Source organism: Alligator sinensis, unplaced genomic scaffold, assembly GCF_000455745.1.
Source record: "Alligator sinensis unplaced genomic scaffold, ASM45574v1 scaffold103_2, whole genome shotgun sequence".
Taxonomy (NCBI): domain Eukaryota; kingdom Metazoa; phylum Chordata; order Crocodylia; family Alligatoridae; genus Alligator; species Alligator sinensis.
The window spans coordinates 1,113,568-1,133,315 of NW_005842166.1; the positions used below are offsets into that span (position 1 = coordinate 1,113,568).

Sequence of the window (19,748 nt, forward strand, 5' to 3'; positions counted from 1 at the left end):
CCCCCCCCCCCGGTCCTTCCCAGATAAAGTGCTCACAGCTCTGCCCTGCACCCCACGCTGCCCTGGTTCTGCAGTGTTTGCCCTAGCCCTGCTCCCTCCCTCACCATGGGGGGCCTCAATTCCCCCCACTCCCCCTGCAGACTCACCAGCCAGGCTCTGCTCTCCAAGCTGCCAATAACATCAATTTTCCTGTTCATCGGTGCTGATTGCAATATAGACTAATGTATCGGTGCACCTCTAGTTGCTAGCTTTCCAGAAAATGGCTGGCTAGGGCATGAAGCCTCATTTGTTCATTTGATGTAACTTGACTTCTATTAGATGAAGGCATCTTCTTAGATAAGACTTCACCTTTCTGACCAGAACATAATGGGGAACACTTAGTAGTTGCTTTTATAAGAATACTGTACAAATAATTTATTCATTGGAATTTGGATTTGCAGCCTGGATTATTATTATTTTTTTATTTCACTGCTATGAGTTTCTCTGCACAGAGGTTGAGATGGACTATTTGCAGACTTTTCACAAAGTCATTTCACAATTGCAAAGAAATAGGTGTACAAGTGTGTATCCTGGTAACTGAGGCAGACAAGGTTCCTTGGGTGAATTTGATATCTTTTATTAGACCAACCGAAATAGTTGGAGAATATTTATTAAGCAAGCTTTCGGGTTCAAAAACCCTTCGTCAGGCTAAGCAAGTTTCAGCAGTTGATGTGTGCTCTTCCTGGATGGAATGAAAAGGAAACAAGCCAGGGGCTGGGCTGGGCTGGGGAGTCAGTTGCCAGGCAGATTATAATGCATCAAAAATCCAATGTCTGTTTAGTCCATGATCTCTAGTATCCAGGAGGTTGATGAAATGGAGCTCATAGGCTCGTCTCTGGGAAGTGTTGTGTAAATTTCCCTTGAGGATCAGGACTGAGAGAGTGGAGAGAGAGTGGGCTTTAGGCTATATGTTTGGGACTTCAGTTTTAAAATACAGGAAGCTGAGCATCCTTTCTGGTTGTTTGCTGATTGATGCTTTTTTGGTATATAATCATCCTAAAATGTCCAGAGCTTTTTTTTTTTACTAGTTTTCTTAGGAACATGAACTCTAAATTCTGGAAAAAAATATTAGCCTTATGGTAGGACAACCTAGAACAGGGATAATATACCACCTAACTTCAGTTTGGATCCTAAATGTATTGTTAGGATCCTCCAGGAAAGAGAAGCTAGAATACTTTTGAGATTTCAAAAGTAGAATGCCGTGTCTTAGAGACAAGACACCTTGGGGACAGTTTAAATTTCTAACTTCTTAGTGGCCGGAGGCTGCATGAATGGAGGACCATGGCGCCGCCCTCCCACCCCCCTCAACCTCCCTAACTGCAAGCTCCCCCAGCACCATGTGAGCAGGCAGTCCGGTTCCCCTTGCTGTATGGCATAGGGAGATGTGAGCACCTCTGTACTGTGATACAGGCTCTCTCAGCACTATAGGCTGCATTGCACTAACTGATGTCTTTCTGCAGAGATGGATCGAGCAATGGGTGGAGGATTTGAACGAGACTTTGGAAGGAATGAGATGGGGATGTCTCGTACTTTTGGAGATGCCCTTGAAAGAGGTATAGGTAAGTAAACTGGGCTTTCGTAACAACTTGTGCATCCCAGAGCTGTGCCTGCAATAGTTAGAAGGTGTGTTATGAATAATCTTTTCAATGGTTTGAGGAAACTTTTAGTTACATTTTCTGAGTAAAATTTGTTCATCTAAACCAGTGGTGCCCCATTGGGCTCACGGGTCAAATGAGTGGTGCCAGGTCTACCTGTGGGCCCCATCCAGCATGCAGTGCTGTCCAAGCTGGGTTTTGCTGCAGCTGCGTGGAAACAGCTTGACCAGCCTGATTCTGCATAGCTGCATACAGCCCTGGACAGACTATTCCTGTGCATTTGGAACAGGGCTTGGAAATTTAGGCAGTGGGAGAGTGGTGACAATGTTAATTGCTGCTGGTCCCTGTCCCCCCTCCCCCATTACCACCACCACCACCAAATTTGTGGACCCAGTGGAGAGACCCACAGGCCATATTACATGACTCTTCAAAACAGGGGTTGTGCATCCCCGATCGAAAATATTTTAGAACCTTGTCTGTTGATCAAGCCTTGCGACTGGTAGAGGAGACTGACAGTGATGCTATACAGGGAGTGAGAAGTTTCATACTAGAAGACCACAGGTCATAAACATTGTCTTAACTTTCACTGCAGTTCTTCCACTAGGAAATGGAGGCAGTGAGGGAAGTTCTGCCTGATCAAAAAAAAAAAAAAAAAATCAAAGCCCACATGTAAATCTATAAACCTAGAAATTAGGAAAGAGAAAATGTCCCAGTCTCAACTGCCACTATCACAAAAATGTGCACTAACAGCTTGAGAGATTCTAGTACACAGACTTTGTAGGGGAGGGGATTAGGGAAACCTCATGTTGCTATGTAAATTTAAAAATCCAGATTTGCTACATCTTCCAAAAACATGCTTCATAATGAGACTCCTTAAGAAAATACAGTCAACCTACAGATTATGGAATAACCTTTGAGACAACCATCTAAATGTTGAGTATCTAAAATATGTAATAGTGTCTGTCTCTCTCTCTCTCTCTGTCGATCCAGTATCTTTTGTATTCTGTGAGTGAGTTCGTTAGGGGATTTTGCTGAGCAGCACTGATTTTTTGGAAGGCTGTTTTGCCTCTTGCTGAGAACTGAACCTAAATAGGGAAGTGATGCTGCCCCAGGCTATAAAAGACCAGTTGCCAGTGACGGGAGAGAGCTAAAAGGAGCTTATGAGGGGAGTTTGAGGTAGTTCAGTTTCAGGTTTTGTTTTTGTTTGGGGAGGGCGGGGGGTTATGGTGCTTTTCCTCCCTGTTTCCTTCCTTTTACTTTGCTACTAGGGTCTTGTTTCCCCCAAGGGTTTGCCTTCCTTTTTATTTAAAAGAAAAGGCAGGGGGGAGGGAGCAGAGGATGACAGCTCTAGCATCCATGGAGGAATTTTCAAGACTGGGGAAGTGAGGATGACTGTGTAATCAGTGGGATGTATATCATCTTTGGGGTTGCTCTGTAATGTCAGCTACATGTACCTGAAGTGTTGCCTGATGGTGCTTATGGAGAAGTTGATAATCAAGGGGCTGGTAATACAGCTGTCAACAGTAGTGGAGTTCAGACAGGATTTTGAGTAGGTGATGGAAGAAAGCGGAGGCAAGATCTGCACATACAGATGAGAGGTCTCCGAAGCCTAGCAAGAAAGATGATTTTCGATGGACACATCAGAAGAGGCAAACCCTTAGGAACAAGGGTCGTCAATTGAGACGTCAATACAAAAGAGTGCAAGGGTTAACATCCTTTTGCTGGTGTGGGCCGGAGCTTGCAACCCAGTCCTAGTTGTTGGCCAGAAGTCTACATCCCTGTGGAGCAGGCAGCTGCCTGTGCTCTGCTGCAGATTCCTGACTCTTGTGCACTGAGGGAAGCACAGATACAGTAGAGCAGTAGACTTTGCAGTGGAGAGGCTGCATGGCATGGCACATCTCTGTCCCCAGGCTGGATCAGACATCTTTACCCCATTTACCCCATGTGCCATGCATAGGTTGCTGACCCCTGACTGAGCAGGGTGAAACAACCAATTTATAATCTCTATATAACGAGAGATGAAGAGGAGAAATGCTTAAGATCTAATGATGTGATAGCATAACAGTAAAGAACAGCCCGTTCCAGTCAAGGGGAAGAGAGAATGAAGCTTAAAGGTGACCTCATTTCAGGAAGAATGAAAGAAGCATCAAGCTAGATCAAAAGACATGATTAACTGACAAAAGGAGCAAAAGGAAAAAGATCTGAGATGTAGGCACCAGGAAAAGACAAGTTTGTATTATTGGGGATTGAATCCTAAAAGGGTCAGACAAACCAGCCACAAGGGTTGACCCAGGAAGCAGGAGGATGTGTTGTCTGCCAGGAGTAAACTCATGAGACATAGGCTGAAGAGGATTCCTATGAGAACAAGGAACAATACATTAATTAATCATTTTTCATGGAGGTACAAATTATATGGCCATATAACCTATGACAAGAGTAAAGACAGCTGTATTAGGCTGAGGAAGGTACTTCAAGAACTAGAAGCTCAGTTGATTCTCAGCTGTTTAATTTTCTGTTCCAAGAGAAAAAGGAAATAAGCAGGACAAGATAACTGAAGATGTATAACCCAAGGAAGCATGACCACTCTCCAGCATTTGTAGCTAAAGCTTTTATCTTCTAGAGATGGGTTCCATTTGAATAAGGAAGGAATAAGCAAGATAAGAGGGGGTGGCCCAAAAGGAAAGGACACCAAGGCATAGAAAGACAGTGGAGGGCCAGGCAGTGACTTTACTGTATTTACTTTAATATAAGATGACCCCCCCCCTTTTTTTTTTTTTTTGGATATAGGAAACTATATCAAAAGTCAAGGTATGTCACATCCACTGCTCTCCCCATATTCACAGAAACTGTCATTTCATCACAGAAGGCTATCATGATTTCACCTTGGTAAATCCATGCTGGCTGTTGCTGATCACCACCTTCTTTTGCGAGTGTTTAGAAATGGATTCTTTTAGGACTTGCTCCATAATTTTTCCAGGGACTGTAGCTAGTCTGTAGCTGATGGGTCTGTAGTTTCTCATATCCTCCTTCTTCCATTTCTTAAAGATGGACACTATATTTGCTCTTCCAATCATCTGGGACCCCTCCCAGTCGACATCTGTTTTCAAAAATAATGGCCAGCAGCTCTGCTGTCACATTGACTAACTCCCTTAGCACCCTTGGGTGCATTGTGTCCATGTGGACTTGTACACGTCCATCTTTTCTAAATAGTTCCTAACCTGTTCTTAGGAGGTGAGCGCTGTTGGCTGCTCAGCTTCTCCCCAAGCTGTGCTGCCAGGTGCAGTAGTCTAGGAGCTGATCTTGCCTGTTAAGACTGTGGTGAAAACGGCAGAGTACTTCAGCCTGTTCCACATCTGTCACTAGATTGTCTCCCCTGTTTGGTAAGAGACCCTAACATAGTTCCTTACTTAATTGTGAAAATGCTCATGATTTACTATATAGTTCATTGGCCTGGATGCCAGCAGTCAGCAGTTTCAAGCCATGGTGACTCCATAGCTCAGCACTGCTCAGTATGTATGTATTCCAGATCCAGCCCACCTCTGTGCAAACAAATGAGCCTTGTGCTAATTAGCCTTCCGCTCGTGACAGGACGCAGGTGTTTTTGTCATGAGTTCTGGGATCCTCCAAAAACGTGTATGCAGTGCAGGGCAGTCTGCTCCAGTTTCACCACATGGAGGGCAGGGCCACAATAATTATTTGTGACAGGCTAAGTAGGGGCCAGCAGAAGGATTTTAGGTAAATTGTTTGGGGCCTCGTTTCATGATTGCCAGACATTTAAGGCTGGTGAAGAAACAGTAATAATTGGAAACGGGGAAGAAAGGTGCAGCTTAGCTGTGGCAGTGAAGAGGAACTTGAAATGTATTTTCTATGGTGGCTCACCACGACTTGAAGACTCAGGGTTGGGGGAGTGGGGATTGCTCAAAGAGCACTACCGTATATCTTGTTCAGATGGGCTACCCTAACCTATCTTTGTGGTAGATTTCCATCAGCGCATGTGCCCACTATGGGCCATGTGTTTTAGTCATGCTTAGTGTTGGCAGCATTTAATTAACTTCACAGTCGGTTTCTGTTACTGAGCACATGCTACTTTTGGCAGCACTTTAATGATAAGCAGTATATTTAATGAAGTGTCTTTGTATGCGACTCTAAGACGAGGGGCTTTTTTCTCTATGTTGATTGTGGGGGGAAATAATTTGTCTTGTATTCCAGTAAATATGGTAGCTAGGAATGGAAATACTCTCACGGTCTAGCTGATTAGGTGCCTGGGTAATAAAATGGAAGAACTGGAATTCGTGATGTTGGATCCAAAAATGAGGCATTATAGTAGCAGTGAATGTATGGTGGAATCCTAGCTCCAACTGGAATGCAGATATTGATGGGTGTTGAACTGTTTAGGTAGTTTAGAAATAATAAAGGTGGCAGCAAACAGAGGAGGAGTTTTGTCTTGGAGATGCTGTGAGGGGAGAAGAGGAGTAGCTCAGCAGTGACAGGAGTCTTTTCTGGGAGCTGGTGGTCCAGACCAGAAATACTGGAATTCTGATTTGTGTTGTCTGTGTGTTTGATTTGTGCCTGTTCTGGGAGTGACTGCTTGGTAGGGTTTGTGCTCACAGCTCTGTGTGGAGTGGTTTTCTTTAAGTGGTTGGTTTGGCTAATTGAGGGGTGGGGCCAGGCAGCCCCTTGCAGACAGAGAGGGAGTTTGCCTGGGGGTTGCTTTTTGTCTGTGGTTTTTTGGTTGTCTACAATCTAGATAGCCCCTATAAGAGGCATAAATGGAGACTGAATCGGCAGTTATTTGCCTGGGATGTTCCATGTTTGTGTTCCTCCCAGAGAGTCGAGACCATTTCTTCTGCACCAAGCATGAGATTAAGCTGGTGTCCTTGGAGGAAAAGATTGAGAGGGTTGGAAGCATAGGTATCCACCTTGAAGCTGCTAGAGTGTTCAAAGAGCATGGAAGATAAATGGCAGCATGTGAGTGCTAGAAGGAGGGTCTCCAGAACTCAAAAATAAGACTGAAGTCAGTAACTGCTTTTTGCATACTGTTGTGGAACAACTAAAGAAAAAGCAGAGGTGAGGACTTCAGCAGGTAAGAACTAGAGAGACAGCAGTCCAGAGAGCAGGAGGTGCAGGGACCCAGGGATGGGGGTTCTAAAGCAATTGCATCAAGAGGGAAGAGAAGAGTGATGGGAATAAAAGCACCAATTCGTTATTTGGATCTGGGGTCCTGGGAAATGTGCTGTTTGCCTGGAGCCCATATTCAGTATGTTACAGAAAGACTGCCAAAGCTCATCCATCCTTCAGGTGACAATACTATCAGAATGAACTGATCAGATTAAAAATCTTCCTAGTCTCCTCCAAGGAGATTTGTGGCATACGTGGTGTTCTCATCAGTCCTTCCAGTAGAAGGAAAGGGCTCAGACAGGGATAATTACATCATGCAAGTAAATGTACAGCTGAGATGGTGTTGATGTGAAGATTTTGGATTCTTTGACAGTGGAAAGATATTTGAGAGGGGAAAGATTGCTATCAAAAGATGGAAGCCACCTGACCAGAACTGGAAAGCGCATCTCTGGGCATCATTTGTCCAACCTAGTAAAGAGCTTAAGCTAGGTTCTGGGGGGGGGAACAAAACCCTTCAGCCACAGAGCAACCAACCAGAGGGGAGAGGACTGGAAGAAGCTTCTGCTCAGCTTGGGGAAAGGTCTAGAGCCCAAAGAGAGCAACAAGGGGTATAAAAGGAAACAAGTAGGTCAGAATGCAGAATGTGTCTGATTGTATGTGTACAAATGTGAGGAGTATGAGGAACAAATGAGAAAAGATGGAAGTTGCGGCCTGTGAAATGAGCTGTGTTTTGATTGGTATCGCAGAGAACATCAACTCCTGAGGGTACAATCTGTTTCAGAAGGACAGATTTGAGAGAGGTGGTGGTGGTGTCACCTTGTCTATGCGTTTGACACACGTTCCCTGTTCAGGAGGAAGAGGGTAGTGGATCAGAATGTATTTGCATGAAGAAAAAAAATGAAAGGCACAGTAGTGATCTAATCATGGGGATTTGTTGTATATTGCCAAGTTGGGAAGAAGAGGTGAATGATGCACTCTTCAAGGAGGTGACAAAATTATCCAAAAATTATTAAATGATACTGATGGGGCATTTCTATTTTCCAGACATATGTTTGGCTGCACCATTTTGCAACACAATGTGTTGAGCAAGTTGCTAATATGAGTGGCAGACAACTTGCTATTTCAAACAGTTGGATGCAACTAGGGGGTCATTTATCTTGGATATAGTCTTGACTCAGTAGGGAAGAATTAGTGGAGGGTGTGAAGATGATTGAAAACTTAAGAGGTGGTGATCACAAGACGATAAAATTCATGATCCTGAGACTGGGAAAATCTGAGGTCAGCAGAACTAAGTTGCAAGATTTCAACAAGGTATATTTCAACCAATTCAAGGAGATAGGCATAATGCTGTGGGAGGACAGACTAGAAGATAGAGGCCTAGGGGGGCTGGCAGCTCCTAAATGGCACAGTATAGGAATCTCAACAGAAAACTATTCCAGCACAGTGGAAGTACAAAAGGAATGCCAAGAAACCAGTGCGACTGCACAAGGAGTTTCTAGGTTGCCTCAAAAGGAAAAGGACAATGGAATAATGGGCAGATCACCAAGGAAGCATACCAGGAAATAACTTGCAGGGCCAAAAGAAGGGAGGCAAACATTAAAAAAAAATGCTATCCTTCACATTTTGTGAAGTAAAGGAGAGGGTCTTTAAATATGTTGGAGTCTTGTACCTTCGTTCAGGGTTGGACCAATCGCCATGCTGGGGTCAAGAAGGAATTTTACCCCGTGATTAGGTTGGTAATGGCCTGTGAGGGTGGTTGCCTTCCTCTAGAAAGGGACATGAATGGCTCTCTTTAGCTGTCTTGGGCAAAATGTAACAAACAAGAAAGACGTCGAAAGTCATCTCCCCCATACTTTACCTGTGGCAGGTTAGGGTGCTGTGTGTTATAGTTGTGTGGCGGGTTAATTTTATATAGTTTTAGTAGTAGATTAGAGAAGAATCTGCATGGAATGGTTTGGATATGCGTGATTCTGTCAAGCAGAGTTTTGGACTAAACTTCAAAGATCCCTTCTAGCCCTACTCTTCTATGATACTATGATTCTAGATTTCAGGAATATAAGATGTGATGGTATAGAAAAAATAGAACCTGTTTCAATGAAAAGTATTAATTGGAAGGAATAATAAAGGACTTTAAAGAAATTATTGTGGGGATTTGATCTAGACCCCCAGGTTAGACTTGGAAGTGGCTAGGAAATGGAAATCTGTACAAAGTTTTGGAGACTTCAGTAGTAGTGGAAATGTATTAATTAAAGAAAGCATTGGAGAAATTGAAATGGATTTAGATACAAAGTATGCTGCCAAATAACGGTAAGGTGCAGTTTGATGATTTGGATTAGTTAATAGGTGATAACTGGCTGGATAGAAACACTACAGAGACGGATCTGGGAGTCTTGATGAATCACAGATTTGATTCAGTGTGAGTTTGCAGTGTGAAAGGCTCATCCTGTATCAATAGGAGCATTAGGTGCAAGATCTGTGAGGTGATAGTATCTTTTTACTTGGCACTGCTTAGGCCTCATCTGCAGTTTTGGGCTCCACACACTAATAAGGATGTGGAGAAGTCAGAGAGGGTCCAAAGGCAGGTGATTAAAATGATAAAGAACTTGGAAGGCAAGCAACATGAGAGCTTGAAAGGCAGTTAAAAGGGGACATTGTAGAAATCTTCCAAACATCTGAAGCGCTCCTACAAAGTAGAGACAGTACCTTATCTCTGATGCTGCAGAGGGCAGAATGCTTGAGTGGCTTGAAGTTATAGCAAGGTATGTTTAGATTGGGAGGAAAAACTCGGGAAAAACGTCTTCCCTGTTAGGAAAAACTTCACAGTGAGGCATTGGAACAGACTGCCTAGGGAAGTTGTGGAATCTCCATTGGAGGGCCTCAAGAAGAGGTTGGATAAGGAGTGATCAAGGAGTGACTATACCTACCTATACACTTGTTTTAAAAAGCAGTCGTTTGAAATCTAGAAGCACCCTCCTCTCCACCAAACCCCAAACAGGTTACTGGGAGATCACCAAAAAGTTTTGCAGCTCAGAGCAGGTAGAAATTGGATGGGGAGGACCATACTCGGAAGCAGGGGGATGAAGCTGAGCTTCAAACAGGTTTAGTTGGGAAAGAAGTTTAAAGCAGATGAGAAGCTTATGGGGGAGGTACAGAAAGAGGAGCTCTGGTCCTCCCAGCTGGAGGGTGTCATGCATGGAGTTATGCTTGCTGTCCACAGCTTGTAGTACAGAGGGTGTTCTGGTTTCCCCATGCTTCTGGGTTTTCCTAGTTGCTGCATGGGGCTGGAAAATAATGTATGGACAAACAAACTCCTCAGACAAGCCAATAAGAATCAGTAGAGGATCTAACAAGAATGGAAAATTGGACTCATTAAAAAGAATTACTTTTTTTTTCCTAATATCAAGATATGCAGAAATAAAATGAGACTGACTAACGGCTTAGCTGAGTTTAATATTCTTTGAAAGTTCAAAGCTAATAACAAAAGCTTCCTTAGTCATCCTGGAACAAACAGGACAGAAGAAGTGGGGCTTCTGTATGCTGAAGATGGGGTGGAGAAGGCAACCTAGGCATGACTCAAGAACTGGGTCATATATTTATTAGATATTCCTCTCCCCCATGGCTCATTGGGGGGGGTGTTGCTTGCAGCCCTGGAGGGCATGGAGGATTGGGGGGGGGCATGTGCCCCCAGATTGAGGCAGGAGGGCTGCGGCTGTGGGCTGGAGCCAGGGCTACACTGGACTCTTCTCAGCAGGGACTGGGCTCAAAGCGGGTGGCATCAGTGCTGGGAGGGGGGCTATGCGGGGGGGGCTACAACCACCCCAAATTTGGCTATAGCCCCTCCCAGTGCTGCCACTACCTGCCCTGAGCCCAGCCCCTACCAGGAAGAGCCCAGCTGAGCTGCAGCCTGCCTACCCTGCACAGATCTGGGGGCACACGCTGCCCTCCCAGGGTGCAAGCAGTGTAAGGAGTGCCCGTGCGCCACCCCACTCCGACTGGGCAGCGCCTACCCCCTCCCTCCCTCACCGTGGGGGGCATTAGTCTGCCTCCTCAACACCCCTTCCCTCCCCCCTCTCCTTTCATCGCAACAGACTTACCAACTGCATGTAGCTCTCCAAGCTGCTGGGCTGTGCTCCTTGCTGCCTACATGCTGTGCTGCGGCTGCGCATTAATGCACGGGTATTTATTGGTCAAATTATCAGCCACATTATGCCAATTTCCAATACAGCCAATTTTTCTTTATATTGGTACCGATCTGATATCAGACCAATGTACGGTGCACCTTTAGTCGTAAGATAATGAAAGAAAGAATAGTCCTATATGGAAGTAAAAGGCAATAGAGACAAAACAGAACATAATTTTATCTGAGGAGGATGGTATCAGACTAATTTAATATCCCACTGTGGTAAGATGGGACTTTTTCAATATGGAATGGATTTTATAAAAAAAAAAATTCTCCATATTCAATAGTTAAGTTGGGCCTAAATTATATGGGAAGAACTTGTTTCTGCCACACAAAAAAAAAGGAACAAAAAAAAAGAGAATTCGGTACCAGGTTCAGGATTTTCTGAATTGAAAATGTATATTGGCTACATTTATTTCTGTTTCCTCTTTTGGCTTTCATAGCTCGATTGACTTTGAACATGAAGAGTGTGGGGAGGAAAATTAAACTGATTTAACTTTTTTTTTAATTTTGGTTTTGCATTGTTTGCGAGTAACTGAACATTGTAACTTATTGCATGGAGTCTGACTTAGTACTAAGGAGAAGGGTAATAATAGTCTGTGTGTCTGTAACCTGCATCTACCTACCATGGCTGGCAGAAAAAGAGAATTTTCAGTTTGGGGAGGGTGGTCTTAAACTTACGTAGCCAGCAACCAGTTTCCTTATTGGAAGAGCATCCTAATATTTTAATAATTAAAAACATATGTAAGCTGTCATTTAGGCATTTATATTTTTATTTCACAGTAGCTGTCCTTAGCAGATTTGAACTCTGTCCCTTTTTATATTTGGATCATGTTTTGTAAGCTCTTTTTGCACATGTAGGAGCTATAGATTTCACTCTTAAATATAAAGCTTGCATTCTGAAGCACAGCTGTTTCAGAGTCTGCAGCTACAGAATACACAGGACTGAAGAACTTCAACCAAACATTGTACAGTTTCAAGTATTTAAACATAATATCCTATCCATGTGATTACAAAATGAAATAATCTATGTATTGTGTGTTCTAGGTGGTGGAACTGCTAGCATTCCTGGAATTGAGAGGATGGCACCTGGCATTGACCGCATGGGCTCAGGGATAGAAAGAATACCTTCTGGAATGGGGCATGGGATGGAGAGAGTGGGGTCTGAAATGGACAGAATGGGTCTTGTTTTGGATCGCATGAGTTCTAATGTAGATCGTATGGGTTCGGGAATTGATCGAATGGCCCCTCTGGGCATAGATCACATTGCTCCCAATATTGATAGGATGGGTCCAGCTATTGAGAGAATGGGTTCAGGAATAGAAAGAATGGGTTCAGGAATAGGTTTTGGGATTGATAGAATGGGTACTGCTATTGATCGTGTTGGTACAACTATGGACAGGATGGGATCAGGTGTAGAACCCATGCGAACTGGCATGGATAGGATGGGTCTAAGTATGGATCGTATGGTACCTGCAGGAATGGGGACTGGAATGGGTCAAGTCCTAGATAGAATGCCAGCTGGATTGGATCGCATAGGAGCTACTCCTATGGAAAGAATAGGATTAGATCGTATGGCTGCAGCTCCTATGGACAGAATGGGATTAGATCGCATGGGTGCTACAAATATGGAAAGAATGGGGCCTGCTATGGGACAGGGAATGGGAGCAGGTATAGATCGAATGGGACTTGCAATGGGAAGCAATTTTGAAAGAACAATGGAAATGGATCGTGGAAACTTCGCAGGCAATTTTGCAGGCTCTCTTGGAGGAACCGGAGGACCTGCAGCTGGCGTAGCCAGAAAAGCCTGTCAAATATTTGTGAGAAACGTGAGTAAAACTTCATAATTTGTCTTCAGTCCAGAGAGCTGTTACGGCTGAACATAAATACTAGTTTCACTGCACATTTTGATAGCCACATGTAGAATGTTTATGGGGCATTTGTAATGTCTAATTTGTTTAAAGCATCACAGTGAAAAGTTATGCAGACCCTGCGAATCTAAGCCAGTTTTCCAGAGTCTATTGGTTTCCATTATCTTTCTAATTCAGGGTGCTGCTCTTTACCTATGAAGTCCTGCTCGGCTAAGGGACCACTATGTTATGTTTCATTGTAATTCTTAATGTTAGCCAAGAGCAGCCTCCTGCAGCTGTCATCTGTGGGCTAGGTTCACTTGGCAAAAATGCATAGGGTCATAGAAAAGTAGGACAAAAATGGACCCAAAAAGTCATCTAGTCCAGCGCCCTGCTTGGGGCAGGATTAGCACTAACTAAAGCATCCCAACCAAATGTCTGTTCAACCTGCTGTTGAAATTTTCCAGGGATAGAAGTTCCACAACTTCAGTCTGTAGCCTGTTCCAGTGCTTCAATTACCTCTCCCCCCCCCCCCCCCCAATCCCTCAAAGTCAGAGAATTCCTCCTAATTCTCAACCTAAACTTTCTCTGCTGTAGCTTCAAGCTGTTGCTCCTAGTGCTGTCCCTTATGGCCACAGAGAAAATCCCATCTCTATAAATCTCCATATTAAGTATTTGAAGACTACTCATTGAGCTCAGTGGTCCAATCAGTTGTATGCCCATCTTAAAATACTTTCATCTAGTTTGCGTTTCCTTACCTTGTTAATGAGAATGTTGTGCAAGACTGCCAGAAGCTGAGATGCATCACACCCACTGCTCTCTTTCCTATGCATATCAGCCTTTTCCCACGGCTCCACTCCTGGTATCTAGAAGGAGTTAAGCCAGGGAAAAATGTGCGGGAGTTCAGTCTCTTGGGAAAAACTCTTACAGGAACTTTTCTACTGTTTTTTGCCGAGGTTTTTTTTTTTTTTTTTTTTTTTTTCCTGGAGAGGCCATTTTTCCTCCAGGAGAAAAAGCTTGAATGTCAGCACATTTCTGTTTTCTACCCAGAGTGGTGATTTTTCTGGTCGAAACCAAACAACTTTACATGGCCTAAGTAATACTTAACCTATTCTGTTACTACTCTGTGCTGTTTGTATCCTTCCCTATTTTTGCCGCCATCTGTGCTTGTCATCTGGTAGCTACTTCTGTTTTTGAAGACTGAAGTAAAAATCCATTAAATATTTCAGCCTTCTCTGTATCGATTTATAACGGTATTGCCTTCTATATTCTATAAGGGACCTATGGCTTCTTTGGTCTTTCTCTTAATTTTACAGCATCCCTTTTAATTGTCTTTTATGTCCCTTGCCTGTTGCATCTTGAATTGTGCCTACAACTTCCTAATTTTCTCCCTGCACACACAATGCTCTTCCCTGATAATACAACCAAGTTTTAGTTTTTATTGGATTCCTTTTTGAGTTTCAACTTGTTGAAGAGGTTGCTGTCTAGCCAGGCTGGTCTCTTATTGCACTTCCCATTCTTCCATCACATTAGGATAGTGAGCTCTTGTGCCGTTAATACAGCTTCTTTAAAGTAAAGCCAGCTGTCTTAAACTGCTTTTCTCCTCAGACTTGGCTCCCTGGAGATCCTGCCCATCAGATCCCAGAGTTTCTTGAAGTCTGCTTTTCTGAAGTCCAGTGTCATTATTCTGCTGCTCTTTTTCCTTCCTCCCCTTAGGCTCTTGATCTATTATCATTTTGTAACCACTGTCACCCAAGTTACCTTCCACCTTCACTTTTATAACAAATTCCTCTGTTTGTGAGCAGCAAGTGGAAGAGCTCCTCCTCCCAGCCATTTGGCTTCTGTACCATCTGTATCAAAAAGTTAACCCCAACATACTCTCCCTCAGCAAGAATTTGTTGGACTAATTGTGCACAGCTGTCCTAGCAAATGTCCCAATAATTAAAGTCCCCCGTGAGAACCAGATCCTGTGGATTTTTGTTGTGGTTTTTTTTGGGAAGCTTTTCAGTTGTTTAAAGGCCTCATCCACCTCTTCCTCCTGGTTTGGTGGGCTATAGCAAGAGACTGCAATGGTTTCCTTTTTGCTGCTCTCACCTCTGACATTTACTCAGAACCTTTCAGCAGACCTACCTTCCTCTTCATATTGCACTTCAGAATACATACATCTCCTTTATATAAAAGGGAAGAGCTCCTTTTTTTCTTTGCCTGTCCTTCCTGAGCAAGTTACATCCATCCACAACAGTATTGAATCATGTGAACTATCCTGCCACATCTCTGAATTCCTAACTGCATCTCAATTCCTTGATTGTACCTCCAGTTCATCCTGTTTGTTTCCCATGCTTCTTAAATGAAACGTTTATGTACTTGCGCATCTAACTGATTTGTCTTGTCTTCTCTCTGGGAACATCGCTAAGGCTTCATAGATTTCATAGACATTAGGGCTGGAAGGGACCTTGCAAGATCATTGGGTCCAGCCCCCTGCCCAAGGGGCAGGAAGTCAGCAGAAGTCAGCGGAGGTCGACTGATCCTAGCAAGACAGGCATCCAAGTGTTTCTTGAAAGTGTCCAGTGTAGATGCTTGCACCACCTATAGGGGGAGTCTGTTCTAGGCCCTGGGGACTCGGATGGTAAAGAAGTTTTTCCTTATGTCCAGCCTAAAATGGTCTTCCAGGAGTTTGTGACCATTGGACCTTGTCTTCCCTTTGGATGACCTGATGAACAGATGTTTTCCCAGCTCCGGATGCACACCCCTTATGTGCTTGTGCCCCCAAGTCACTCCTGAGCCTGTGCTTTTCCAGGCTGAAGAATCACATCTCTCTCAGCCTGTCCTCATAAGGCCTGTTGTCTTGTCCTCTAATCATGCATGTGGCTCTCCTCTGGCCACTCAAGTTTCTCCACATCCTTTCTGAATTGCAGAACCCAGAATTGGATGCAGTATTCCATCTGCAGCATCACCAAGGCAGAGTAAAGTGGGAGGATGACTTCCTGGGCCTTGCTTGAGATGCATCGGTAGATGCAAGCCAGGGTTTTGTTTGCTTTGCTGGCTGCAGCATTGCGTTGGTGGCTCATGTTCATCTTGTGGTCAGTCATGACCCCCAAGTCTCTTTCAGTTATGGTGCTAGCGAGTGTAGCACTGCCAAGCCTGTAAGTATGATGTGGGTTTTTTCTCCTGAGATGGAGCACCTTTCATTTCTCTGTGTTGAATGCCATCAGGTTTTGATCTGCCCACCTTATGGCCTGCTGAGGTCGGCCTGAATCATCGACCTATCCTCTAGTGTGACCACACTTTCCCGTAACTTGTGTCGTTAGCAAACTTGGCCAATTCGCTTGTGACACCAGAGTCCAAATCACTTATGAATACCTTAAAGAGTACAGGTCTGAGTATGGAGCCCTGGGGCACATCACTGGTCACCATGCGCCATGTTGATTCGGTTCCATTGACTATCACTCTCTGGGTCCAACCATGGAGCCAGTTCCCCAGCCGTCGGACCATAAGGTTGTCAAGGCCACAGTTCCCCAATTTTACGGTGAGGACATCATGGGATGCCAGGTCAAAGGCTTTTTTAAAGTCAAAATATATGATATCAATGTCTTCTCCTTTGTCCAGGTGATGTCACCTGGTCATAGAAGGAAATGAGATTGGTCAGGCTTCTGCTATTGTTATCCCCTTACTAATTATTTTCTCCAGGTTTCCTAGCACTTTACTTGCCTCTGGGCTTTTGTCTCCATCCTCTGTTGAACCTAGTGTAGAGCTTTCCTCATAGATTAGCAAATCTGTATATGACGACACTCTGCCCTGTCTTTGCCAGTTGGACCCCATATCTTCCCAGTATTCCTTCCTGGAACATCACCCCATAATCAAAGAAGTGAAAGCACAGGTGGTGATACCATATATGCAGACATATGTTGATCTTTGGGATGTATCTGCTCCTAACTAGCCTGGGCCTTTACCTTTGACTGGAAAGATCAGTGAGACTACTAGCTTTGGCCCTGTCCCCTTGGAACCGGAGCCATTTAGCCACTTTTGATATGTTCAAGGTGGCCCTTGGCAGCATCATTAGTGCGTACATGAATGAATTAGCATGGGATGGTGGTCAGAGGGCTGGATAAGTCTTCGCTACCTTTCTGTGACATCTCAGATTTATATTCCTGGCAAGCAGCACATCTCCCATTTGTCAGCCTTCCTGTTGGCTCGGATGCCTGCATGTACTGCAGGGGGGAATTACCAACAGCTACCATCCTGTGCTTCTTGGCAACAGTGGTCTTCATCCTCCCACTCCTAGGGGTACATGGCTTTGGCCTTTCCTGCCACTGGAGTGGCTCCTTCCCATCCAGTGCTGGGGTTTCATACCTGTTCTCCAGCTGGACAGCCACAGGGTCAAAAGAGGAGGGCTGTCTGTTGCCAGAGGTGACAAGCTGCCAGCTTCTATCTTCTAGAGTATCTTTGCTTTCTGTGTCTTCCAGTGCCCTTTCTGGCAGCCCTTCTTCCAGTGTCTTCTGAGACTGCCTCTCTTCCACAATGCTGGTGACCTCTTTTGCACATTGAATTGATGAAGGCCTTGTGTTTATATCCATGTGCTCTTGCATCTCCCTTACCAGATTTCTTAGAGAATTTACCAGGAGGCACCTCTCGCATCACAGGCACTCTGTCCTGGCTCTCCCTGGCAGGGATATGCAAGCCACAGTCCCTGCAAAGCCATGTCAGAACCTGGGAGGAAGCCTTAGTGGTCAGTGGCTGTGCCTAGACTTGAACCTGCACAAGTGCAGGTAGAGGAGGAGCTGGCAGCTGGCACTGCCTCTAGGCTTTGGCACTGCATAGTCTTCCAGCCATCCTTTTGATTCCCTTGCTAGTTCCTTCCTCTGCTGCTGCAACTTTCTGAAGAAATCCCTGTTCCTCTTTTTTCTTCCTTCCACTGAGCAAGCTTAGAACAAAGTGTCTAGGTAACTTGCCACTCAGCTCTTCCTGTTTTCTGGTCTTGGTATCCCTTGGTCCTTCTTGGCAGTACCTCTTCAGCTTTGAAACTCCCTTCCCCTTCATGCCTATCAAGAGCCCAAGCCTGGACATCTTTTGGGAGGAGCTTAATACCATATTTGGGTAGGATTAAATATTGGGATGTTGTCTGGGGAATTGTTTTATCACTTATTTTATCTGTTATTTATCACCTGTTTTAACTGTAAGCTGCCTTGAACCTTTTTGGGGGAGGGTGGCGTAGAAATAAAATAAATAAGCAAATTCTGATTCGGGAGAAATACTCCGCAGCTACTAAATTCAAGTAGTGATAAGCTATACGGGGGGTGGGTGGGTGCGTGTATGCACACGCATCCATGTGTATACATCCTGGGACAGCACCATGTAGTGAATGTTGACGATTAGATTAACAGTGTTGAATTGCTGAGTAGATTCTATCATGACTGGCTGTTGTTTTATTGTCTCCAGCTCCCTTTTGATTTCACATGGAAAATGCTGAAAGACAAATTTAACGAGTGTGGTAAGTTACTTTGCATCACTAGAGACCTTCCAAAATTAATATACTCATTGCATATTTCCCTGAATTATAACCCGAACAGCACCTCTACCTTTTCCTGCCAGGCGCAGTAATACCAAAATAGCATTCAAATCTAGGAAATGACTGGTGGCTAGCAAAAGTTTAGGTTTTTGAATAAGTAGCATTGCAGATCTTGTATATTGGAATCTAATATTCAATTTTGATTTCTCCTTTGCTGCAAGTTGCAGTCTTCAACAAAAATACTATAATGCCATATTGGGAGCCATGGGTACATCAGGCTTTTTGAAACTAAATAAGCATGCTTTATCCAAGTCACCTTTTAATGGAAAAGTTAAGGGGACATATTAGCAGTAAACCATGCAAGGAATACCAAAAAAAAAAAAAGATTTCTTAACCTTGTAGAACACGATACTAAAATTCACATTTCTGATTGGATAGATTAATACATACACTCTAACGATTTTCTCATTTAAACTGTAGAAATTGTGCCAAATGTGTTCTGTACAAGATGAAAGGAGTCTAATCAGATTAAGCTGAAATATTTAAATGATTTCCAGAAACGTAATACCAAAGCAAAAGGAGGTAGTTGAGAATTTGATCTCTTTTAATACCAGCATGAGGATGGGGAGAAAAAAGGAAGTAAACTGAAATAAGTTTGGGTAGAGATCATAACTGCACTCTTGTTTTTTGAGACTAGATTACAGGAGTTTCTGAATGTCCTTTTTGTAACATCATGTTACGGGTATAGAAAAGACTGAGAACTGCTCAAGTAAATATTTATGCCACCCATAGAAACAATTGTTTTAAAACCATTTGGGTCATTAACTTACTTTTCTAAGCTATGTTTAAAGGATTTATTGATGCAGATTAGTTTGTTTGGACCTATTGCATTACATGTGAAGTGGGTGATGCATTCTGCTAAAGGGTTAAACTTACTTGTGGCCCTTTTCTTTCACTTTCCAAAGGGAAACAATATAATGTGCTAGAGGAAGCATCACTTGCTTTCCCAGTTGATCTCAAATTTTAATTTATTTTAAATGGCTGCAAGGAATATTCAGGGCTTTATGGGCATCCTGTTGCCTGTGAACCTTTGGATGGAAATTGTCCAACAAGGAGTTGCATTTGTGATACTTGATCTTGACTTTTGTAAAATAAGCTTCAGATGCTGGATTTCCTGTTTATTCTAACAGTGAATAAGTTATCCCAATTCAGTATTCATGATCTTGGTTATCACTAGAAAATAACTAAAGGCATCAACTATCACCCCTTCCTGTTAATACTTTAAAAATGGCAGCAAGTAACTCATCCTTTAAAATAGCAGGTTAATCTGTAGCTTTGCAAAACTGAGAAATACTTGTTTCTCTTTAACAGTTTCTCATCAGTAACTTTAAATAGGGCAAATTTAAAAAAAAAAAACCAACCACTTAACCTGATCAGTGACTTGATTACAGCTGAATATT

At 43.6% G+C, this 19,748-nt stretch overlaps 1 protein-coding gene across 3 annotated transcripts in view; it reads left to right on the forward strand.

Annotated features, from left to right (window-relative positions):
• HNRNPM (heterogeneous nuclear ribonucleoprotein M) overlaps nucleotides 1-19,748 on the forward strand; it is a 51,813-nt gene that overhangs the window by 31,477 nt on the left and 588 nt on the right. For all 3 annotated transcript variants that reach the window (XM_014520883.2, XM_025206611.1, XM_006025762.3), the window contains 3 exons: nucleotides 1,500-1,598; nucleotides 11,980-12,761; nucleotides 18,219-18,270. In XM_014520883.2, coding sequence (XP_014376369.1) covers nucleotides 1,500-1,598; nucleotides 11,980-12,761; nucleotides 18,219-18,270 — 933 coding nt within the window. The remainder of the gene's footprint in view (nucleotides 1-1,499; nucleotides 1,599-11,979; nucleotides 12,762-18,218; nucleotides 18,271-19,748) is intronic.